Genomic DNA, 26012 nt, shown 5'->3' with positions numbered 1-26012 from the left:
CACTTTTTGGCAAATGCAAAAGTTTATAGGTTATATTGCATCTTTAAAAAGGTATTTCTACAGGTAAAAAATTCTTAGTGGGCTATAATCTGTCAGATAAAAGCCTTATGAATGAAATCAAGTCATTTGAGAACATGAATAACCTTTCAGTGACAAGGTAGAAGCTGAAATCACGTTTTGGCAAGTGATAAAAAGGACTGGATTGGTTATAATCGAGGGCACAGGGCTCTCCTGCAGACGTCAAACACTTTGTGGCACAACACCTGTCCACAGTCCAGTTCTAGTAAGTAAATGGTACTGCATTACCTGAAATTATCTTATGAACATTTAGCAGTTATTGATGAAACATTACAAGATGTCACTTGAACTGGCAGCTTCCTGTTGGCGAACGGAGAAACCACACAAAATCTGATGAGATTAAAAGATAAGAGAGGAAACTGCACATCTGAGGAGAGCTGAAAGACACATATAAGATCAAGAGACAGTACGTGAAGACGACAGAGTGGCAGGCGAGACACCAACTGGACATGGGTCGTGTACTGGTGCTGTTCATGTTGCTCTGGAGCTCAGGTAGGACTTCAACCTGTTTAACTACAGTACAGCTGCCCACACAACACAAGTCTGGATTGTTGTTGTTTTTTATGTGCTTTTTCTATATACTATTAGTTAAATGTCAATTGTTTCTGGATGTTTGAGTTGAGGACAGCTCCGCTTGTTATCCTAAGTGCAATAAAAAGTTAAAGGCCAATAAGTAATTTATTAAACCGTGAGTGAATGTGTGTCATAGGCCAGGATGGGAAATCAACCCTCTGAGGACAATGTTTTTTCAATGTGTCTATTCATATTTCAGCGATAATACAGCGCAGAATGTGGTTTAGATATTGCCAGAATAGGAAGAATATCCACTTGAAGTGTCATATTGATTGGTGCATGTGGGCGTGGCCTATTTAGCAAAAAATTCAATTACTGGGGGCAGAACTAGTTAGAGACATGAAAATTGTCACCATTACGGATGGTGATGTGGTAACGGTCACCGAAAAATGTGATGCCATTCGGCCTGATGGTGGCGCTATAACTTAGGCTAAAACTTTGAAAGGCAACGCCCCTCACATGGTGAGTCCAATTGACTTGAAATTCCTCTCACAAAAGGAATTTCTACGGTGTAATCTCTACGGTGGCCGAGACAGTTCAACACAAATACAAAAGCCACAACACAAACGCAAAAGCTACAACACAAACACAAAAGCTACAACACAAACGCAAAAGCTACAACACAAACACAAAAGCTACAACACAAACGCAAAAGCTACAACACAAACACAAAAGCTACAACACAAACACAAAAGCTACAACACGAATACAAAAGCTACAACACAACTACATAAGCGACAATGGAAGTGAGGGTGTTGTTGACAGAAAGAGCCGGCGGATGAGCAGGAGGAAAGTTCTTGTATGTTTGAGAAGTAAGTGAAACATGGTTCCTTGCTAATTATCCCTTGTGTTGTCCTCATGGTCAAATTTGACCCCTTTTCAAAATGTCTATATCAAAAATATGGATTTCTTTCAACCAAATTGCCCAAAAATAAGATGGATAGTTCCGTACACAAAACGGGCTGTAATTATGCATCATCATACGTTCCTCTGATCTTAACTAGTAGCTAAAATAATTCATAATTTCTGGGTCTTTTAACAAAAAATGTAGGCAGAATTTAATAATTAGTTTTATTGACCATGAATTCCAAAATAAAGTGTAAAACTAGTGGTGATAAGTTGGAATGAAGTTGGCTAAGAAGATGTAACAGAATCAGGTGATCATTTATACTTTATGTTTAATAAAACAGGCAAAACAGACCAGGTCAATTTTTTCCATGGTTGAAGACAACACAAGGGTTAAGATTAGTGTCGCAATGTGATTGTAACAAATAAATAATGTTGTTCAATATCTTTGTATTTTCATATGTATGTACAGTACCCATAGACTTTACAAATGGTAATATACAGTCTATGAACAAACCCTTTTACATGGCTTTAAATTCATCCACAGTCTGAATTCTATATATTTACTTATTTTATTGTCCAGTAGTAAACACGAAGCAAGGTCATGGTGAAAATTCAGGGTTTATTTCATTCAGACCAACCGTGTATAACCGTGAACATAGACCGTGTGTGTGTGCATGTATGACATTTTACGCCCCCAACACTATAATAGGCAGCATATTGAAGGTAACACAATTAGCATTCATTATTATTGTATCTGCTTACCGTAACACCAACCACACACACACACACACACACACACACACACACACACACACACACACACACACACACACACACACCACACACCACACACCCCACACACACTTTCCAAACCAACCGTATCGAGGGAATTTGCTGCTGGGAGCTGATCAATAACCAGAAAAATACGGTTAACAAGTTACAAGCACGTAACAGTGGGATATATATTTGTGTGATTTCAGAGATGGGAAGTAACGAAGTACAAATACTTCGTTACTGTACTCAAGTAGATTTTTCAGATATTTTTACTTTACTATATTTTTTTGTGGCGACTTTTTACTTTTACTCCTTACATTTTAACATGAATATCGGTACTTTCTACTCCTTACATTTTACAAAATTGGCTCGTTACTTTAGTTTTGTACAAGAGGTCGTCATGTCGGAGAATAGCACAGACACGCGCCTCACCGCGAGCGGGCGCGCGCGCCGCACGGAGCAAAATTAAAAAAGACTAGCTGTCCGGAGGATAATCAGTTGAGATTGTGTGTGTGCGTCCTTAAGAACTGTAAGTCGTATAACTTATGTTGTCAGTTCATTTAAGCCTGTTGTTGTATTGGTCTATAGTTCTTGCAAATTTAAAGTAAGTTAGCTAGTGATTTTGTTGTTTGTGTTCTTCACCTGTTACCTAGGTTGCACGTTGCTTGATCTTAACAAAGCATCAAAAGAGAGAAGTTGTCTCCGTCCGTGTTTTAACAGACACACCTGGGGCGAAGTTGGAAACCAGAATCAGCTTTAAATACAGTCCAAATTTAGTCCTCACTAACAAGTTTAAAATAATTTCACTGGAGTTACCGTTATTTTCGCGTCATCAATACCACATTCAATCTAATTGGATGGGAATATACTGTACGTTGCACTTGACACACCACTACAAGACAACTCGACAGATTCAACGGCATTCTGCATTCATTCGCGGAAAATCATTGCGGCTTGATGGTGGTAATGTTAGCACATAGTAGTATGGATGGCGACATGATTGAAAATGAAGAAATCGGCAGACAAGCAGCAAGACATCCTTGGCTTTATCTGAGAGAGATGTTTGAGATAGTAGGCATCAAGAATGACTCCTGGCCAATGTGCTGCGCAACTCTTAAAGTATGGGGAACTTCTTAATTAATGTCTGTTTAGTAATTCATATTTTAGCCTTTATTTTCTTTCCAGAAGCCATATTTGAGCATACACACATACATCTAGATTCCTTTAAATGTTAAGGGGAAGATTAAAAAAGAGAAACTGGATCTGTGAATTCTCACAGAATCACAACTGAATTCATATCTTGCTACTCAGTAGAGTTGAGCCGGATACTCGGCTGAAATGAGTATCCGGTACGGATAAAGCACTTTTGCCAAGTATGACTATTATACGAGTATTACGAGTCAATATCTGTGCTCGGATTGAATAAAAATCCTCATTGGGTAGCTGACTGTGTCTGCGTTCTGTGATAGGCTAGTCGTCACAGCGCACCTCCCCTACACACATACAGATTTATTGTGTTGCTGTGTCCCGCTCTGCTCACTCACACACAGAACAGCTCTCTCTCTCTCTCTGTCTCTCCCTCAGTCACTCAGGTTCGCCGGTCTTTTCTGTTAACGTTTAGGGTTTCTTCAGCTTCAGGTTTGTTTTTTACTTCGGTTTGTAGTACTTACTTATTAACCAGTAGAGTTCTGGTAAACGTGGGGTTTGTTCAGACGTGGTGCTTGGTAGAATGCGACTCGCGTTGCGTCTCTGCCTGTCGGAGATTTTTTTTTCTTTTTTAAACCGTTAGCTGGCTCTAAACAGATCTGAAAAACAGCGTTGGACTATTTGATCCGTAGAACACAGTCCCCCCCGCCCCCCTCTCTCTCTTTCTCTCTCTCTCTGTCTCTCTGTTACTCACTCACACACACACACACACACACACACACACACACACACACACACATACCTGGTGTGGAAATTAAAAAAAAAAGAACCAAAAAAAAAAAAAAATCACACTGATCATAAAAAAATTAAAAGTTAAAAAAAGAAAGTTATGTTGAGTATGAAAACTCTTGTTCATTACATTTTACTTCATAATTGCAACCGCATGTGTTGTATTCATTGTTCTTGTTCTGTATATAGTTTGTTATTGTGATCAAAACCATTGATCTGAAGCTCAATGCTGATGCTGTCATGTAAATAGTTTTCTAATCAGCAATAAATATAACAATTTCTGATCAACCCATATCAATTGCATGCTTAAAATAACATACTGGTTAAAGCCCCGCCCATTTCAAGACAAACTGACCCACTTCCGGGTTAGGCCCCGCCCAGTCCGAGTACAGATACAGATACAGATAATTCATATGGTTAACAGATACAGATACAGATACAGATAATGCTGTACTCGCTCATCCCTACTACTCAGTCAGAATCTTATTATCCTGAAGTCCCAGTCTCTGTCACAATAATCATATATGTGATGTTTTAGGCATATTGGCAGACACAAGTGTTGGCAGACATCGATTTAAAATGTAGGCAATGGCATATAAAGAGCCTTTTTTCCATGTCCACTGAAGTTTCTCAGCTTGCACTCTAGTAACATTTGTGTGGTCCAGGTAGCTTTGCATAAAAAAATGGTTGTCATTCGCAAAGCTACTTTTACTTTTATACTTTAAGTAAATTTCCAAGCCTGTACTTTGTTACTTTTATTTGAGTAAATAAGTTAAATCAGTACTTCTACTTTTACCAGAGTATTTTTTAACACAAGTATCTGTACTTCTACTTGAGTATGGGAAGTGAGTACTTTTGCCATCTCTGTGTGATTTAAACAGCTTCACTAAACGTGACAAACTATAGACTTTAAACGTAGCACTCGCGCGTTACAAACACGCTGGGTGCCATTTAGATAACGTTATAGCTGTAGCTTCGTAGCCTAAATGGCAGAGTATACATATGAAAATGAAAGATATTGAACAACATTGCTTATTTGTGACAATCACGTAGCAACAGTAATCATATTTAGCCAGGAACCATGTTTCACTTACTTCTCAAACATACAGGAACTTTCCTCCTCGGCTCCGTTTGTCAACAACACACTCGCTTCCGTTGTCGCATATGTGTTTGTGTTGTAGCTTTTGCATTTGTGTTGTAGCTTTTGCGTGTGTGTTGTAGCTTTTGTGTTTTATTTGTAGCTTTTGCGTTGTAGCTTTTGCGTTTTGGTTGTAGCTTTTGCATTTGTGTTGTTGTCAGGACCGGTGACCAGAACTCAAGCGCAGACCAGAGTGAAGTTTCAATAAAGGTGATTTTATTGAAATGAACAAACAGAACGTGGTTTGAGTGGCAGGAGATTCAGATGAGTCAAAGAGAGGGAATGGGGTCCGGGCTCCAGTGCTCTGGATCTTGCGGTGCTGGCAGGTAGATCTGGGTCCAGGCTTAGGGCGAGATGGTCTGAGGTGAGACAGGGAAAAAGCAAGTTAGCAACAGGTATTTCACAATAGTGAAAGTTCAGATTGGCTGGCATGTTCTCATACAAGCTGATTCAACGATCCGGCGGGGACTGGAAGGTTGGCCTGGCTTATAAAGGGGAGTTGACAGTTGATGAGGAACAGGAGTGCTGAGTGGTGTGATGAGCCACAGGTGTGAAGGCAGGAGCTCCAGTGACCACGCCCACCCGTGGCTTCCAGAGTATGTGGGAGAGAGCAAAACACAGAGACGGACGCCAAACCAAAACACACCAAGCACAGAGCAGGCACACCAAAAGGGAGAAAAAGAACACAAAAACTACATTCACACACATACTATGAAGGAGGCCGGTAGGCCGTGACAGGAATGGCTTTTGCGTTTGTGTTGTAGCTTTTGTGTTTGTGTTGTAGCTTTTGTATTTGTGTTGAACTGTCTCGGCCACTGTACATCTCAATGTGCTCTACAAAAAAGCCTCTTGGACCATTAACATCCGCCACGATGGTATTTTGCTAATTTGCATAATGTGAAAAACAGTTAAACGAATAGAACTTTGTCCAATAGTGATTCTATCAAGACCAAATTTGGTATATGGCCTTGCGGGACTAAGATACGCATTTCTCCCATAAACCAGCAAGATTGGTCATAAAACATGGCCGCCATCAATCAAAGAACTTCTTAAAGGGCGGGCCGTAGCAGGGAATTGACCATAACTCAAGTTCTTCTTGAGCAATCCTGCTTTAAATCAGTGGAGATATCTAGAATGACGACCCGAACGTACGTACCAAGATTCGTTAAAATCCGATTTATTGAAATGGGCTGCTTCCTACGCCTGACAATCAGAAGGTTGGCGGTTCGATCCCAGGGCCCTGCAGTCCAATATAGAAATCAATTTTTGAAAGAATCAAAAATTACGATTCCAGTAGAATCGTTTCTTTATTGGAATCGTTTGGAGGATTTGGTTTCAAATCTGATCATGGGTTCCAATTTAATTTTCAATAATTAACAATAATTTGGAGGCCCCCCTGCGCTGACTTTGAGGACCCCCTAGGGACCCCGGACCCCCTGTTGAAGATCCCTGGGCTAGAGTTTATATTATTTCTAAATTATCTTTTATTTAAGTTAAACTTGGATTCATTTATTTTTAGTCCACCTTCAAATACAAAATGTATGCGTATTTTTTTTTTTTTTGCAGCATTGCTACTTTAAGGATCTGGATACAAAGCCCCTACTCACCCAGAAAATGATCAGATTGTGATACAGATTGTGCAAACAGCTCATAGCGACCGACAATTAAGTTTCTTGTTAGCCATAAAACTCTCGTGGCTGTAGTAATTATCGCGAGAGCAGGTTTTAAACCGTCAGTTTGTGTTTCGATGGCTTGTTTGAATAATAACTGTAGAAACTGTAAAGGATGTTTCTGCTGTAACCTATCTGCCTGATCTGTCCAGAGTAGGACACATTTTTCATTTATGTTTTTTTTTAGGATTCCTCCCAGGTTTCCAGACAGAGGAACAAGGTAAAACGGAGAAACTATATATAAATGAATTACACAATATATTATTTTATTATTATTATTATTTTGATAATAATATGATAATTCATATGGTTAACAGATACAGATACAGATAATGCTGTACTCATCCCTAGTAGCCAATTACACCCAACCTATTATCCAGTAGCAATGGACTACAGATGGAATGTAACACTAACCCTAACACTAACATAGGGTCTAATTTTAAGAAAAATCTTAGAAATGTGGGAACATAGGGCTGACTCCATCTTTGCAAGTTAGACAGTGTGCGGGAGTTTCTTTTAAACCTTTGACCTACTCGTCCCTCTTCTACACACCTGTCTCATGTAATAGATGTGCGAAATATTTCTCTGTACTAATTACTCTCTCGCCTGTGTTCAGGTATTGATGATATCCGGTTGTTTGGAGGATCCAGCCGCTGTTCTGGTGTGCTACAGGTGAAGCGCCAGGGAGAGTGGAGAGAAGTGGATGACCAAAACTGGGACCTAAAGTTAGCAGACGTAGTTTGCAGACATCTGGACTGTGGCTCTGTGATTCGAGCTCCATCAAAAATAAGTTCAAACCCTTTTAGCATCAAACCTTCCTGTCTTGAGTCTGGACCTAGACTGAAGAAATGTTTAACAAAAAGGTCTATAACTCCTACTACCAGTTTGGAGATCATCTGCTCAGGTAACAACAATCAGTAACACAAAAACATAAACTCCAAAGCAAGCTCAAAAGTAGGTTTGTTGCTGGAGGCTCATGGCTTCAAACCTTCCAAGATATTCCTCTTACATCAGCCACCAGAAGGGCACTGTCACTGAACTGGCCTGTAACAATGCATTATGTAATAACAACTTATGTAATAAAATTTCAAAATGTTATGCATTTATACTTCATCATGTAATAACACTCGCATTATGTAATAATTTACCACATTAAGTAATAAAACCCTGCTAGAGAGCTCTGTGACGCCAGGTGGAAGTTGTAGGTAGCCGATACAGAGCTCCATCAAATAAGCAGTAGTTGGTAGTTCAGTTTACCTGATAAAGGGGGCTTTGATCCGGGTACAGGGAACCCGAGTTGCTGGTCATTTTGGCGGACGTTAGAATTAAGTTTAGATGTCAAAAAGTGGACGTCATGCGGCGACGACAGTTAAGTTTAGGCACCAAAACGAAGAGTTAAGTTTAGGCACCAAAATGACTCAGTCGGACAACTCATGATTGAAACGTTTATTATAACAGCAGAATATTGTGTTTGGCATCCAGACTCTGACCTCATCACTCCCTGCAGATTGGGTTTACATGAGATATTGGGGAGTGATGATAAAGTAGCTTCCTCCTGGCTGGAGCCTGCAGGTGGATGCTGGAGTCTTACAGAGCAGTCAGCAGTACAAGAGCAGGGCAGCAGTGCCATTGACAAGCAGCTTAAATAGAGCGCCACATGTGTACACAGCAGTGCAGATCGAGTTGCTTGCCTGAAATAGCTCGGAAGCGTCGCCCCATTTAAGGAAAAAGATCATGATTTGGATTAAAACACTCCCAAGGAACACACATTTCCTGTGTGAAAATCTTGTTTTCACATAGAAGCGAACTCCTCTCCCTGACTTCAAAGCGCTGTTTTATGACCCAAACATCCACCCTGACCTCCCCTCTACACAGCCCACAGTGTTCCTTTACAGCAGCAGTTAATGTGGTGAATACAGTGAAAAACAGTGTCTAACTTTTCGTAGCTATACTTACGAATAGTTCTGGTTTGGCAACATAAGGCCCCGATCAGACAGAAAGCGCGTTTTAGCAGCCTTGGGCGGCTTTTTGTAATTGTTTTCAATGACAGTGACATGTTTTGCTCGCTGTTTTCACGTTGCTGAACGCCTCGTATTTTTTTGCTCTATGTGCCATCCATTTTTGCAGGAGTGCCTTGAACACCTCGAGTTGAAAAAACTTCAACTCAGAGTGCCCACAGTCTTATTGCTGTTTTTCTTCATTGTATTGTAATGTGTCAGTGTTATTTTGCCATGCCATATACTTTTATACACTTTCAATTCTCTGTCTGCATGCTTTTCTATCTTTCTTTCTCTTTCTCTGTCTGTCCCTTCCCTTCTTCAGACTCTGTCAGGCTGGTGAACGGGACTAGTCTGTGTTCAGGCAGACTGGAGGTAAAGTCTAACCAGTCTACCCAGTCGTGGTCCTCATTGTGTGAAGATGACTTTGACCAGCAGGATGCAGAGGTGGTCTGCAAGGAGCTTGGCTGTGGTTTTCCTTCAGTCCTCCAGGGGGCGCTGTATGGAGACATGGAGGCTCCAGTGTGGACCAAAGAGTTCCAGTGTAGAGGCCATGAGTCTGCTCTGCTGGACTGTGACAGCTCAGATAGAAACACCTGCTCTTCTGGCAAAGCTGTTGGACTCACCTGCTCAGGTAGAGTATAGGAGCTGTAGCTTTGCATTGAATTTCTATTTTGATAAATCTGGCATGATCTATTTTTACCAATTACTCTTGTCTGCTCAGAGTCCGATAATTTCCAGTTGGCGAGAGGATCCAGTCGCTGTGCCGGTGAACTGGAGATAAAGAAAGATGGAGAGTGGAGGAAAGTGGATGTTGGAGATTCTGCCTGGAATCTAAAGGCAGCAGATGTAGTGTGTAGACATCTTGACTGCGGCTCTGCTGTTTCAACAGGGTGGAAAGAGATGAAGTTGTACACAGAAATATGGATGATTAGATCAACTTGTCTTCAATCCAAGTCTGCAGTTAGGGAGTGTATATTAACAAAGTCTTACACTTCCCTTTCCAACCTGGAGATCATCTGCTCAGGTAACACCACACCAGGCAATACTTTAGCTATAACTGTAATCTCAGTCTTCTCGCTTGCATTTACATTTCTCACAGATGCTTTTGTTCAAAGCATGTCCAAATGAGGTACCATCCAAGCTACAGTAGATCCAGGAGATGTCATCAAGAATAAGAGCTTAGTTTTACATTCCATCTGACAGCGCCACATGGTTGCAGATGCATGCAGCAATGCATAGGTTTATGGGAAATGAAAAGGCAGCATTGAGTAAGTTATCTTATTCAGCCAGCAATGGAGAATTGCGGCTGTATGTACTTGACTCAGAATGAAGTCTGCTAAATCAGATTTGGCTGTTCAATACGAATATGAAAGCACTGTGTTTTATGACCCACCCATCCACCCCGACCTTTTCCCTATGCAGTCCACAGCGCTTTGATACAGCAGCAGTTTATGTGTGTTACCTACAGCTGTATGGTTCATGAGCAGCCTGATACGTTGGACATTTTATGTTCTGGTTCGGCGACATAAGGCCCCAATCAGACAGAGTGTGTTTTATCAGCCATGGGCGGCTTTTCAAGAAAAGTGAAGCGTTTTGCCCGCCGCTTTTGCATTGCTGAGCGCCTCATATTTTTCTGTTCTATGTGGCTTGCATTTTTTTCAGGAGTGCCCTGAACACCTTGAGTTGAAAAAACTTCAAGTCTGAGAGAAAATGTGCCCAAAGCCAGAGATTTGGTGGTTGCCTAGCAAGAAGAACAAAAACACGCAACTGGCAGTGCTATTGTATTGTAAGGTGTTAGTGTTATTTTGCATTGCCATACTTTTATACACTTTCAATTCTCTGTGCATGTTTTCTGTCTCTTTCTCTCTCTGTCTCTCTCTCTTCTTCAGACTCTGTCAGGCTGGTGAATGGGACTAGTCTGTGTTCAGGCAGACTGGAGGTAAAGTCTAACCAGTCTACCCAGTTGTGGTCCTCAGTGTGTGAAGATGACTTTGACCTGCAGGATGCAGAGGTGGTCTGCAGGGAGCTTGGCTGTGGGGCTCCTTCAGTCCTCCAGGGGGCGCTCTATGGAGACATGGAGGCTCCAGTGTGGACCAAAGAGTTCCAGCGTAGAGGCCATGAGTCTGCTCTGCTGGACTGTGACAGCTCAGATAGTAACACCTGCTCTTCTGGCAAAGCTGTTGCACTCACCTGCTCAGGTAGAAGAAGAGCTGTAGCTTTGATTTAAGTTTCTATTTGGATAAATGTGGCATGATCTATTTTTACCAATTACTCTTGTCTGCTCAGAGCCCGATAATTTCCAGTTGGCGAGAGGATCCAGTCGCTGTGCCGGTGAACTGGAGATAAAGAAAGAGGGAGAGTGGAGTAAAGTGGATGCTAAAGATTCAGCCTGGAATCTAAAGGCAGCAGATGCAGTGTGCAGACATCTTGACTGTGGCTCTGCTCTTTCAACAGGGAGGAAAGAGAATAATTACTACACAGGAAAATGGAGGACTAGCTCAACTTGTCTTCAATCCAAGTCTGCAGTTAGGGAGTGTATATTAACAAAGTCTTACACTTCCCTTTCCAACCTGGAGATCAACTGCTCAGGTAACACCACACCAGGCAATACTTCAGCTATAACTGTAATCTCAGTATTTTCACTTGCATATACATTTCACAGATGCTTTTGTTCAAAGCACGTCCAAATGAGGTACCATCCAAGCTACAGTAGATCCAGGAGATGTCATCAAGAATAAGAGCTTAGTTTTACATTCCATCTGACAGCGCCACATGGTTGCAGGTGCATGCAGCAATGCATAGGTTTATGGGAAATGAAAAGGCAGTATTGAGTAAGTTATCTTATTCAGCCAGCAATGGAGAACTACGGCTGTATGTACCCGACTCAGAATTAAGTCAGCTGAATCAGATTTGGCTGTTCAATACAAATATGAAAGCGCTGTGTTTTATGACCCACCCATCCACCCTGACCTTTTCCCTAAGCAGTCCACAGCGCTTTGATACAGCAGCAGTGTATGTTTTACCTACAGCTGTATTGTTCATGAGTGGCCTGATACGTTGGACAATTTATGTTCTGGTTGGGTGACATAAGGCCCCGATCAGACAGAGCGCATTTTATCAGCCTTGGGCAGCTTTTTCAAGAAAAGTGAAGCGTTTTGCTCGCTGCTTTTACGTTGCTGACCGCCTTATATTTTTCTGCTCTATGGGCCTTGAATTTTTGCCTTGAAACTTCAACTCAGAGAGAAAAAGTGCCCAAAGCCAGAGATTTGGTGGTTGCCTAGCAAGAATGACAAAAACACGCAACTGGCAGCGCTATTGTATTGTAAGTTGTTAGTGTTATTTTGCAATGCCATACTTTTATACACTTTAAATTCTCTGTCTGCATGTTTTTCTGTCTTTCTCTCTCTGTCTCTCTCTCTTCTTCAGACTCTGTCAGGCTGGTGAATGGGACTAGTCTGTGTTCAGGCAGACTGGAGGTAAAGTCTAACTAGTCTAACCAGTCTAACCAGTCGTGGTCCTCAGTCTGTGAACATGACTTTGACCTGCAGGATGCAGAGGTGGTCTGCAGGGAGCTTGGCTGTGGTTTTCCTTCAGTCCTCCAGGGGGCGCTCTATGGAGACATGGAGGCTCCAGTGTGGACCAAAGAGTTCCAGTGTAGAGGCCATGAGTCTGCTCTGCTGGACTGTGACAGCTCAGATAGAAACACCAGCTCTTCTGGCAAAGCTGCTGGACTCACCTGCTCAGGTAGAAGAAGAGCTGTAGCTTTGAATTAATGATAACACTTTATTTGAAGTGTGCAAAAGACTGACATGACACCGGTCATGAACATGAACAAATCTTTATGAATGTTTGGTTTGGTTTGGTTTTATTTATTGATATAGAAAGACAACAAGTGGGGGCGGGGTATCCAAGGGATAACTTGTAAAAGCGAAAAACACTTTTTTCCAACATGGTCCCTGATGTAAGAGAACAGGACATACAACACATGCAAACACATACAGTCCTTCTGAGGTTAAAACAAATAAAAAAAATAAAAAACTACACATCAAAATACCAGATAAAACACCATGAACTACAATGCAATAAATTACCCTGTCCCCAGTCTAGATTTTATTTTCCCATAATTATCTATTTTATTCCACATTGTAGACCCTAAATTTATATCTAAAATCCCTTTTCGTTGCTGCCATTTTGATATGAAGTGGAAGTCTATTCCATAAAATAATTCCTGTATAAAAAAAGATTTTTTTGCTTCACTATTCACACATGGCACCTTACATGAACAGACACTGGCCCTAGTCTCATGGGCATGTTGAGTGTGCACCATCAAAATCTGAAATCCCAAATACTTTGGGGCTACACCATTAATAATACTGTACATATGATTGAGTTTAAGTTGTTCAACCCTAAGCTTAACAGGCAAGAACTCAATCCTCTTAAACTCATTTCTTCCCACATGATACCTAGAAGGTTTAGACAGTATGAAGCGGATCATATTATTTTACATAATCTGCATTTTGTTTTTCATTTTCATCGTCAGACCACTGTACCATGCTGAGCATGCATAGTCAAAAGTGCTGAGACGAGGATTTTTTTTTATTTTGGAGTCAAACTGCCTTGTATTACGTTATAAGAATTTCAATTTGCAGGCACTCTTGTTCAGTAATTTCTCTACAATGGAATATCCTGACAGTGTCTGATCCAGTGTAATACCTAGATATGTAACAGAATTCTTTGCTTCAATTTCATCTTCGTTACATGTGACTTTTAGTGCAGGTGCCTTTTGTAGCTTATTTTTGGTGCCAAATAGGATGCACTCAGATTTCCCTAGGTGCAATGACAGTCTGTTGTCGATCAGCCACTCTGTTACATTTTTCAGCTCTCCACTAAGAGTGTCTTCAATTCGGTAGATGTCTTTTCCAGACACTAGTAGTGAGGAGTCATCGGCATACAATAACAACTTACATTTGACTGCAGCTGGCATGTCGTTTACATATATAAGGAATAACAAAGGGCCTAATATCGAGCCTTGGGGTACACCACAAGTTATTTTCATGGGTTCAGACAGGACTGCATCAAAATCACAAGTTTGATTTCTTTCTGATAAATATGATTTAAACCATTTTAAAGAAGCCTTCCCAAAACCCATGCATTTCAATTTGGATAAAAGAATAGAGTGGTCCACTGTGTCAAATGCTTTTTGTAAATCCAGTAACACCATACCAGTATAGTTACCTTTTTCACTTTCTTGTCTGATGGATCACAAAGATAGGTGAGGCATGTGTCAGTGGAGTAAGCAGATCTGAATCCAGATTGGAGGTCATATAACAGATTATTCTGGATCAAATACCTCTCGACTTGATCAAAAACCACTCTCTCCAGTATTTTGGATACGCTTGGTAGTATTGACACTGGTCTATAGTTTTTCATATCTGTCCTACTGTTTGAATGTCATTAGGTGTCATTCGGTAAAATATGAGACTTTTAATGCAAAGTTAAAACAATTTAAGATGTTTGTGTTATGACGATTTGAAATTAAGAAAAACAATATAACCTGGCAATGTCTCTGTAATGACTTCTATAGGTTTAGACGACTGCCGGGGACTTCCCATGACACACTGAGCCAAGGGCGTAACTTTAGGGTTCAACATTGGGGGGGTGAGATCTCCACTTCAGAGCAAAGTTGAAATTTTGAATGCCAAACACTTCATTTTCTGCATTCTGGTGATTTTTTTCTGCAACAATTTGTGCCTTTTCTGCATCAATATATGGTGCAAATGTCTTTATCTATGTAAATTAAATTGTAATAGGTTTTGGGGTGGGTTGTACTGACCAGTTTTGAATTACGCCTATGCACTGAGCTCCTCTCTCCTCCTTTCTCTCTCCATCTGTGTGCATTCATGTCCCATTAATGCATGTTACTATCTTAGCTTCTTGCCCGGAGCCCTTGTGCTGTCTCGCCTCGCAGATTTCCTTGGATTGTGGTGGCATCTGGATCGTGTCTGCAGCTGCTGCCATGGTCCTGCTTGACGGCCTGCTACACCCTTCTAAGCCCTGCACTTCTGCTATTATTATTAGTCCTAGTTCTAATATCTTTACTGTTACTATAATTGCCACTCTTCATCATGCCATTCCATCATACCCACTGATATAATTATTATGACAATATATATTTCTGAATCTCTTTCTCTCTAACCGGTCGAGGCAGATGGCGGCCCACCAAGAGACAGGTTCTGTCTGAGGTTCCTGGCTGTTAAAAGGAAGTCTTTCATACCAAATGCTTGCTCTTCTAGGAATTGTTGGGTTTCTGTAAATTATAGAGGTCTAGAGCTACTCTAGCTGTAAAGTGTCCTGAGATAACTCCTGTTATGATTTTACACTGAATAACATTTAATTGAACTTAACATTAATTAGGCCTGCTGTTACATATTTATAACAGGTTATGTTGTCTAGGTTATTAACACAGAGATTGTCTTGCTTAAAGTCATATAATGCCAACTTTACGTCAAAGGAAGGTCTGTGTGACCGAAACGTTGTGAAATAAAGTATTTGCATGCGTAATGGACTTCAACAAACATAATTCACCTAATGACACACCATGTTCATGATGGTGTCATGTCACTCTTGTGCACACCCTTCAAATGAAGTGTTACCAAACGTACTTATAAAAATGACTTCATTTATTTTATTAATTATTCCTGTGTCTCCGTTCAGAGCCTGTCAGGTTGTCAGGAGGAGCCAGTAGCTGTGCTGGTACACCAGAGATGAAACAACAGGGACAGTGGAGACCAGTGACTGACTGGGATTCTGAATGGGACCAGACGTTATCATCTGCAGTGTGTAAACGGCTGGACTGTGGTTCTGCTGTTTCCACAAACATAAGCAACAGCTCTTCAGAGACATCTGTGTGGGGGATCAGTCGTTCTTGTGTTCAGTCTGATTGGATAGTACGGGAGTGTTTATCGTTAAGTTCCAGGACAAGCTCCAAGAACCTGGAGGTGGTCTGCTCAGGTAACCCTGAACAGTGACAGTCACATTCTTAACCTTTACTTTCTTTTGCTAATAAACAAATCCTGTCATCTTATCCAGTCAGCGCGGGCCGGATGGTGTAGACGGCGCATATCGTCGCTGCGAAGCATCTGGTCATTCATACTGGTTGCGGTCAAAGCAGTTAAAAGGAAATATTGACGTAGTTTCAAGATGCTGTTTACTCCAAATCTCTACCCTATTATCTACAGTATGTTATGTAACTTCCAAAATAGTAACATCAGACAATTTATGCCACTTTTCTCATGGCAGGAGTTGTTTTGTTCTGGTTTAGGAAGACAGTTGGAGAACAATTAGATATAAAACAGGATTTAGGCTTTACAGGATGGTTATTTTCTTTGGCAACTTCCATGTTTTTTTAAATGATTTACAGAGTTTTAGGCAGTCTTTTATCAAATGGCTTTAACAAATAGTGTATATACTGTAGCTGCCGTAAATGGAGCATACCCCAGGACAGAGCTGAGCCCCGAATGTTTACAACGTCCGCCCCTGGATGAAACACGTTTTACTTTGCTCAGTGTTTATCACTTTAACAAAACAAATAAAGATGATGGTAGAATCTTATATTCTTGATATGTGGTCTTCATTTTTCATCCACTGTGTCCACAGATTTGATGGCTCAGCCAAACATCTCCTTCTCTACCCACATTGACGGGGTTTCTGAGGCCACGCAGCAGGGATTGCGAGTGCTCATGGGCTCCGACTTCACCATCAGCTGCTCCATCCTGCCACAGTACCCAGGAGGCTCCTTCCAGCTCATCTTCAACACCTCCGACCCAGAACAGAAGAACTACACCCTGCCAGCTGTCAATCACTCGGCCCACTTCCTGTTCTCTGCTGCAGACTCCACCCACCGAGGGGAGTACCGCTGTGTTTATCACCTCTATGTTTTCTCCCATAACTTCTCTTCTGAGAGCCGGCCGCTCCATCTTACTCTCGCAGGTAACTTTATAGAGAATCTAAATCAAATGATTGCATGAAATGCATGCATGAAAGTATTATTTGTCTAGATTAGATAAAAGTTCATCAGGTGCCAACTGTTTCCATGTATGAAAACACACGTCTTCATGTTTCCTGCTGCTATTCAGATCTAATCTCATGAATGAATGAATGGATAAAAGCCATGCAAACTGGGACTAAGTATAAAGTTCATATGAAGTTTGATTTAAGGTTGCTGATGTCTGTTTAACTGCATTTTAAATTTGCATTTAGTTGTTTATTAAAATAGATTGTGGATTTAAGAACCTGACAATCTGAATCAGCTGGTTTATACAACTATTTGACTGTATGAAAACACATTTAGCGTTTATGAGAGTCCATCCAGAATGATTGTAAATCTATTTCAGCCTCTGTAACACATCTGGTCATCAGACTGGTTGTCCTGGTCCTGCTGGTGGTCGTGTCCGGTGCTGCCCTGTTTTGCTACTCCAAGGTACTATACACAAACACACACTCTATACACTTTTATGTATCAAACTCATGGACATTTCAAATTAAAAGCCTTCCAGTGGCTCATCTCTCTCATTCCTGGTAGGCTTTTTAAATAAAAAAACATCTGCAGAAAATGCTGTTTTTCACTCTCATGAAAGCAAACTGTAACATTAATAGAAGAAAAACGGCGAAGTAGAAGCGATTTTAAATAATAAGTGAATAAAAACTGCAATTCATAGGAATGGAAACTGGACACCCGGGTAGATATGCAAATTTTCTGCCCTTTTCCAGCACTCTGCTGTGATGCGCTTCTTCTGTAACTTCTGTCATCTCGGCCACAAATTCCTCTTGTCCTGGCCCAAGCACCGCTCAAAAAATCAAATTAGCCGGCACAGAGATTGACAGAGAGACTGAATAAGTAACGGATATAAAAAAGAAGTAACATTTTAACTGGCCTCCATGCTGCTTTCTACTGTTCACTAACCCTGTGTTGTAAGAGTAGCGTATCTCTTTTGGAGAAGAAAAAGGTATCTAAGACATTTCCTGTCATGTTTCTCTAGGCCAGAAGAGGGCAGACACCAAGACGAGAGGACAACATGGAGCTGGATTACCTCGGTGGTGCTGATGACTTGCTGGGTGAAGAGGCAGGAGGAGCTCAGGGCACAGAGTAGGATCTCACAGCCAGATGGACGGCTCCACTCTCAAACAGCCAAATCTATGAGATAATATCAGGCATAGCTTTCCTAGAGAAGACCCAGACAGACAAACAATCACATTGGCAAAATTTAAACCATTGCAAAGGGGGGAACAATTATAGAATATGATTGTACATTTATGCTTTTATTATTACAGAGATTTCTTTCTGCATAGAGAAATATTTTGACCCCGCCGCCCCAAAGACATTTTAGCCAGCGTCTAAAGGAAAATCACCAGCGCTAATACATCTTTGACTTCCAGCTGTCAACTCCCTCTCTCTCTGATATAGAGGCATCAGCATTACATTTAAACTTATAAGTCTTATAAGCAGTTGAAAGTTCCTTGTAGTCAATCAACATTTATTTGTATAGCTCTTTTACAGCAACCAACGGGCATCCAAAGTGCTTTACAGAAAAGGAAAAAGAATAAAACAACATAACATACAATAAAAAGAATAAAACATAGAATTGTAAAATCAGAAAAGGTTGCATTTAAACAGGAGGAAGAGAGGTCAAACGTCACAGCACTACTATATATTAAAAGCCATTCTAAATAAATAAGTTTTGAGTTTGGATCTAAAAAGAGCTACGTCTTTGATAGTGCTAATGTCAGGAGGTAACTTAACCAAAGTCTTGGGGCAGCAGAAAGCTGCAGAAGCCCAATCACCCCCCAGTCTGTACCTTGACCGAGGAACTTCTAAAAGAAGTTCATTGAAGTTGATCGCCTTAAATAGCAGTCCACTTCCGTGTTTTGGTACAGGTGTTTTCACACCTGACGCGTACTATATGGGAGTAACACATGAACCGTAGGCCTCAAAACCACCTTTTCAAGTGGACTCGGCCACGGTTGGACCAACTGGGCCTTGGTTCAGTACACAACGTTTGAACTAATCAAAACGATTTGGACTTTGGGGTCAAGTCAACTCGGATTTGTGTTTTCTTTCACATATATAAAGACGTATCCACCATGTATTGGAGCATAAAAATGTATCAGAATGCAGGCAACCATGTGTCTGTCACTCAGAATTTCCTAGGAGGGGACACACAGACTTCTCCCCGCTTAATGTGTCCCCCCCGAAAATCCAGGAAAAACCCTGTACTATATTCTTATTAAACTCCTGCCCTGATGTTTCACAATAAAAGCCTCCCAGTGGCTCATTAGACAAAAATCCCTCCCTTTCCTTGTAGGTTTTTAGGTGGAAAGAGACACCAAAGATAATTAAAGTTGCTTTTGTAACTGATTATAAACATGATGTAGGGAGGAAAATGTGACATTTATTTGCATCATATAATCTGCAGAGCCAGTCAAAGAAAAGCTGTAGTATGTTAGCTGTTAGCTTGCCTTATTCATGATAATCAAGTACTGTCACATTAGACGACTGTATATGTTTAACTATAATCTTTTTAACATGATGAAAACAAGATGTGAGGAGTGGTGATAAAGTTAAGAAAGCTGATGATGTAATTGTTAATGTGTTGCTTGAAATAATTGCCGGACATCATTTTAAGTCTTCTAATTTAATGTTTTTTTAAACACGTTGGGAAGTGGTTTAACATGCATTTAGCCAGATGTTAAAAAGGTCTAAACTGTTTTTTCCCCAGGTTGGTTGAAGACTTAGGTGCACGTTTTTGGCGGGGTGGGTTTATGGGTCCTCCCTCAAGAAAATGTGACCTTTTTACAATAAAAGAAATATGCAATTTAACATAATTTAGGACCGTTATTATTATTATCATATATGGGCTTGGGTATAACAGCAGGGAAAACTGTAAATGCATCAGTGAATCAAAGATGCTGGTAATCTTTACACCTCCTATGTGTAACTGCTAGAGTTCTGCACACACCTTAAACGAGACCCAAACCCAGCCCAGACCTACAGTGGGGCTTGAAAGTTTTGGCACAAATTTGTATTAATGTGCATAAAGAAGCCAAGAAAAGATGGAAAAATCTCCAAAAGGCATCAAATGACAGATTAGACATTATTATAATATGTCAAAAAAGTTAGATTTTATTTCCATTATTTACACGTTCAAAATAACGGACAACAAAAAAATGGTGTCTGCAAAAGTTTGGGTACCCTGCAGAGTTTATAGCATGCACCACCCCCTTTGGAAAGCTGAGACCTGACAGTGTCATGGATTGTTCTCAATCATCGTCTGGAAAGACCAGGTGATGTCAATCTCAAAGGTTTTAAATGCCCAGACTCATCTGACCTTGCCCCAACAATCAGCACCATGGGTTCTTCTAAGCAGTTGTCTAGAAAACTGAAACTGAAAATAGTTGACGCTCACAAAGCAGGAGAAGGCTATAAGAAGATAGCAAAGCGTTTTGAGATGCCAATATCCTCTGTTCGGAATGTAATTAATAAATGGCAGTCATAAGGAACAGTGGAAATTAAAGCAAGATCTGGAAGACCAAGAAAAATATCAGACAGAACAGCTCGCAGGATTGTGAGAAAAGCAAGTCAAAACCCACGTTTGACTGCACGATCCATCCAGAAAGATCTGGCAGACACTGGAGTTGTGGTACACCATTCCACTATAAAAAGATACTTGTACAAATATGGTCTTCATGGAAGAGTCATCAGAAGAAAATCTCTTCTATGTCCTCACCACAAAAATCAGCGTTTGAAGTTTGCAAATGAACATATAGACAAGCCTGATGCATTGTGGAAACAACTGGTGTGGACCGATGAGGTTGAAATAGAACTTTTTGGCCGGAATGAGCAAAGGTACGTTTGGAGAAGAAAGGGCACAGAATTTAATGAAAAGTACCTCTGTCCAACTGTTAAGCATGGGGGTGGATCAATCATGCTTTGGGGTTGTATTGCAGCCAGTGGCACAGGGAACATTTCACGAGTAGAAGGAAAAATGGATTCAATAAAATTTCAGCAAATTTTGGACGCTAACTTGATGCCATCTGTGAAAATGCTGAAGTTAAAGAGAGGATGGCTTCTACAAATGGATAATGATCCTAAACACACCTCAAGATCCACGGTGGATTACATCAAGAGGCGTAAACTGAAGGTTTTGCCATGGCCTTCACAATCTCCTGACCTCAACATAATTGAAAATCTATGGATAGACCTTAAAAGAGCAGTGCGTGACAGACAGCCCAGAAATCTCAAAGAACTGGAAGACTTTTGTAAGGAAGAATGGGCGAAGATACCTCAAACAAGAATTGAAAGACTCTTGGCTGGCTACAAAAAGCATTTACAAGCTGTGATACTTGCCAAAGGGGGCAGTACAAGGTATTAACTCTGCAGGGTGGCCAAACTTTTGCAGACAAAATTTTTTTGTTTTCTGTTATTTTGAAAGTGTAAATGATGGAAATAAAATCTGACTTTTTTGACATATTATAAGAATGTCTAATCTGTCATTTGATGCCTTTTGGAAATTTTTCCATCTTTTCTTGGCTTCTTTATTAATACAAATTTTTACCTGGGGTGCCCAAACTTTCGAGCCCCTCTGTACGTGGTTCTGCTGAATCTGATTCCTGAACCTGATCAGAGACAGATGCTGTATTTTAATGTTTTTTTTCTTCAAAGACAAAAGTTATATGCTTGCTTTGTAATACCTGTCAACCATTAATATATATATATATATATATATATATATTATTTTTGATATTTTACACATTATACTCAGCTTCATATTTTAACTTTGCACTATTTTAAGTTTTGGATTCTGTTTTCTTTTTAAACACATTTAGTGAGCGTTGTTGGAGGGAGCCTGAGATCTAAGAATTTCATTTCAATGATTGCTTTTCTGTAATTGATGTGCATATGACAAAATTACTAATTAAATATCATCGCTGTCGGGCAAAAACCTTGTATGTCCAAAACTGCTGCTTTTCAGGAAATTAAAAAAATGCTAATTTGAAGACATTTTATTGAGCTATTTACCTTTGGATAAAAAATCAGATGAAACTGCCTCGTCACTGTTTAAATATTTGTAAAAACCCACAGACAGACAGATGTAAAGGGGACAGATCGCTTTATAAAAATATAAGATACAAGGTTTCTGCCTGGCAGCGACGATATACAGAACACCAAATGTATAATATTAATAATATTTGATTACTAGTGAGTAGTTGAACAGAAGAATATATAAACACAATTATTTTCACTTTTTTGTTCGGTTTTATCACTGATGCTGTTTTTTTGTTTAATAAACTTTGATACAAAAGTCACTGCAAGTCCTCTTGTTCCAAACATTTCCTTTTGTCTTTTAGAACGTCTAACAGTTGACTCATGTACTCTGGACCTGCAAAGCCTTGTAAGTAATGAGTAGGATTTTAAAATGCATTGCATGAGAAACTGGCAAGCAATGGAAAGATACTAAATATAAGGTGATGTAATACTGCAAAAATAATTTACAAACAGACAAACAATACAAATAACACTTTCAAATGTTTTAAGTTATAATTTGAATATCATCTGCTAAAAACTGATTGCCGTCAGTGGGAGCGTGTTTAAACACTTCCACAATTTACATTAACAGGGTATATACAGAAATCCTGGAGGTAAATTCAATACCTTTTAATACCATTTTTAATACCGTCGATATTTTTTAAAACCAACACGCCATTGAGTTTAAACGGTAACACGTTTCTAACCATTAAACAGAGTTTGAGATTTTTAAAACAACACTCTCTTGGCCAATAGAACAATGCAGATAGGGAAAGTCAACAGAATACATTGAGACTCACTGACTTTGGAAACATCTTGCATTTATTCCACCTTTAGAATAAAATTAATAGATGAAATAAAATAATAAATTAAAGCAGTTCAAAGAAACAAGCATTCACTGATGTCCCAAGAACTGAGATCCAAAGTATCTCGATTGGACACATCCATCCTCCCAATATCGAACATGAATGTTGAGCTGCTTTTTCTTAGATGACTGATTGAGGCTCTCATCAAACATCAGCACGAATGGCCCAGTCTTGTTGATGGCGTTTTTGAAGAATGGTGCTAATCCGAATCTGATGATGTACCCCACTTTATTGTTGCCACACGTGAATGACTTAGCGATGTCAGAGTCGGGAAAAATTGCTTTAAAATGCTCACCAATCCCTTCATTGACGTTCAAAGAGTGGTTTTTGACCGCAGTGTCCAGACCAAGGTTATAATCGTTAACGAAAATGAACGACATAACGATACCTAGGTGGGAAAAAACATCGTCGTAAACTGAAATAAAAATAAAAAACAAGGCATTACAAAAAAAATGATAACGAACTAAAACTGTAATGTCTGTTTGCAAAACTAACTAAAATAAAATAAAATTATCGAGTAAATGTCCTTAGTTTTCGTCTTTGTCAATGTCTTTAATAGAGCAAATAACGTTATATCTTTCAGCGTTGACATTTCCGACCATAGACCTGTTTTATACAGTCTATGCCGTAGACATATATAGTTTCCGACTGGGAACCCAGAAATTCCGACATTCCATGTCAAATTGAACACAACATAGTCCATGCCCCTCGCCTCGTCGCCTAGCATCATAGCGGTACTGAAAGGTGGAAGAAAGCGGCACCGATTTTATTTTGACTGTGTCAGATAAAAGCAAGTGCCTTGCAGTGGAAGGTTGTAAAATATGTGGACAATTTATTAAAGTGAAAAATCCCACGAATTTGAAAGTATATTTGAGAAGCGCACAGAAGGAGGCTAACCTAGCTTACCTTAACAAGGTAAAGGAGAACGCAAATCCCCCTTTCCCCGAAACAGAAGCTAATCCCAGTACAGGGCATGGATATATGGGTACAGGGCCAGGCAGCAACTTTAGGACAGAGAACACTACAGGCGTGCTTTCACCGGCAACCTGATACCTGCTGGTTAGTAAATATGCAGACAACACACCAAGCGGGAGGAAGCGTGGGTTAATGTATGTATTGATACTGGGATGTCTACACAATTGTGTGAGTTCAAAAAGTTCGCCAAAGTTCAAAAGACCTGTTCATGTATGTCTTTTTTAGTCTGTTGGCTATTTAGGTTTTTTCCTGGCACACGTCACTCACATATTTTGCACTTACTGCTGCGTCTTGTGTAGACTGTTTACATATCTGTGCTCATCTTCATATGTACATTGTATGTACTGGTGTTATTGTTGAATACATTGTGAATACATATTTCTAAAATCGTATGATGTTTTTGTTGAGTTATTATTACACAATACTTTTTCTGACCTTTTGAATCTTGACCCTGACAAATAACCCATATTACAAAAAAAGACTAAAACTAACTACTGTCGCCCCCATGAGGAATTCTAAGTAATTACAACAAAACTGTCCGCGCGTCCTCATGATACAAGCCTTCTGTGACCGCGCACAGCCCTCCCCCACACCACCCCACCCCCCCTCTTCCACACAGCTGCTAGTAGCCAAGGAGGACACGGAAGATTCAAAAAATATGATGGATTCTTCAGAAGAGGTCATTATCTTCACTCGAGTGTCTCTGCGGGAAAGTCGCCGGATGCCACAATCTTCTGAACATAGTCATACTGAGAAATACAGAGAGAGTTGTGTGGAGCTGATAGTCTTAATTAGCTTTGTAGCAACTGATTTCGCAACAGCTTGAATGTAACGGACGTTCATTAATATCATAAAAGTTACGCACTAAAGCTTTAATATTTCAGTGATAATACTGGGCAGAATGTGGTTTAAATATTACCGGAATAGGAAGAATCTTCACTTCTGTGTCCTTTTTTTAAATTGTGAGATCATTGTTCTCACACAGCGAATTAAGAATCAGGGAAGAGAACTTGTGACACTCGTCATCTGTCTCTGTGTAGAATTGGTGCCAGTTTGGCCACGTTCTTTTTACAAGAGATTTGAAGAATTTCAATAAGCGAACAATAGACCTTCCAGCTTTAGGGCCAAATTATCTCTTTACACATTGCTCTAGGAGAGATTTGGGCCTCACTATACAGAAAGCTGAGTTTGTTCTGAAAACGTTGATATGACACACATGGGGATCAGGTTATATGCAAATACGAATAATATGTCAAATTGAGAAAATGCCCTTAGACCTAACAATGTGAACATCATCCAGACACTAACAGATACATTTAAATCTGATTCATTGGATAGTAAGTTATTAGTTTGTGTCTTAAATCCACCAGCTATTTTCATATTATATAGAGGGACTACCAGCATTTGCAGCATCCTGAGCCATTTTGGTAAGGTTACTTGGAACAATCAGTCCAGAGTAGTTTTATTCTCCCTGAAAGAAGTTGAAACATGTTGGCAAACAGAGAAACTACACGAAACCTGATGAGGAACTGAGAGAGGAAACTGCACATTCGAGGAGAGCTGAAAGACACATATAAGATCAAGAGACAGTACGTGAAGAGGACAGAGTGGCAGGCGAGACACCAACTGGACATGGGTCGTGTACTGGTGCTATTCATGTTGATCTGGAGCTCAGGTAGGTCTTCAACCTGTTTAACTACAGTACAGCTGCACACAAGTCTGGATTGTTGTTTTTTATGTGCTATTTCTATATACTTTGATTAGTTAACTGTCAGTTGTTTCTGGATGTTTGAGTTGAGGACAGCTCCGCTTGTTATCGTAAGTGCAATAAAAAGTTAAAGGCCAATAAGTAGTAGTCTACTTTATCAAACCATGAGTGAATGTGATTGTGTGTCGTAGGCCAGGATGGGAAATTAACCCTCTGAGGACAATGTTTATTCAATGTGTCTATTTCTGTCACCTCCATGAGGAATTCTAAGTAATGACAACAAAACTGCTGCTGCGTCCACATGATACAAGCCTTCTGTGACCGCGTATTAGAGTTTTGATTCTCTGCCCGAGCCCGAACCGGAC

General features: G+C 40.1%; 1 protein-coding gene across 3 annotated transcripts in view; it reads left to right on the top strand.

The window, feature by feature from the left end:
* The first annotated feature begins 250 nt into the window (after positions 1-250).
* The window catches only part of LOC116053130 (scavenger receptor cysteine-rich type 1 protein M130-like), a 47005-nt gene continuing 21243 nt past the window's right edge, over positions 251-26012 (top strand). Inside the window, exons 1-2 of one of the 3 annotated variants that reach the window (XM_035995835.1) lie at positions 251-570; positions 7205-7237. In XM_035995835.1, coding sequence (XP_035851728.1) covers positions 528-570; positions 7205-7237 — 76 coding nt within the window. In that variant the 5' untranslated portion in view covers positions 251-527. The remainder of the gene's footprint in view (positions 571-7204; positions 7238-26012) is intronic. The other 2 variants (XM_035995834.1, XM_035995832.1) reach the window with 2 other exon arrangements.

This window comes from Sander lucioperca, chromosome 20 (genome assembly GCF_008315115.2).
Source record: "Sander lucioperca isolate FBNREF2018 chromosome 20, SLUC_FBN_1.2, whole genome shotgun sequence".
In the NCBI taxonomy this organism is placed as follows: Eukaryota; Metazoa; Chordata; class Actinopteri; order Perciformes; family Percidae; genus Sander; species Sander lucioperca.
This window is presented reverse-complemented; position numbering and strand designations above follow the sequence as displayed.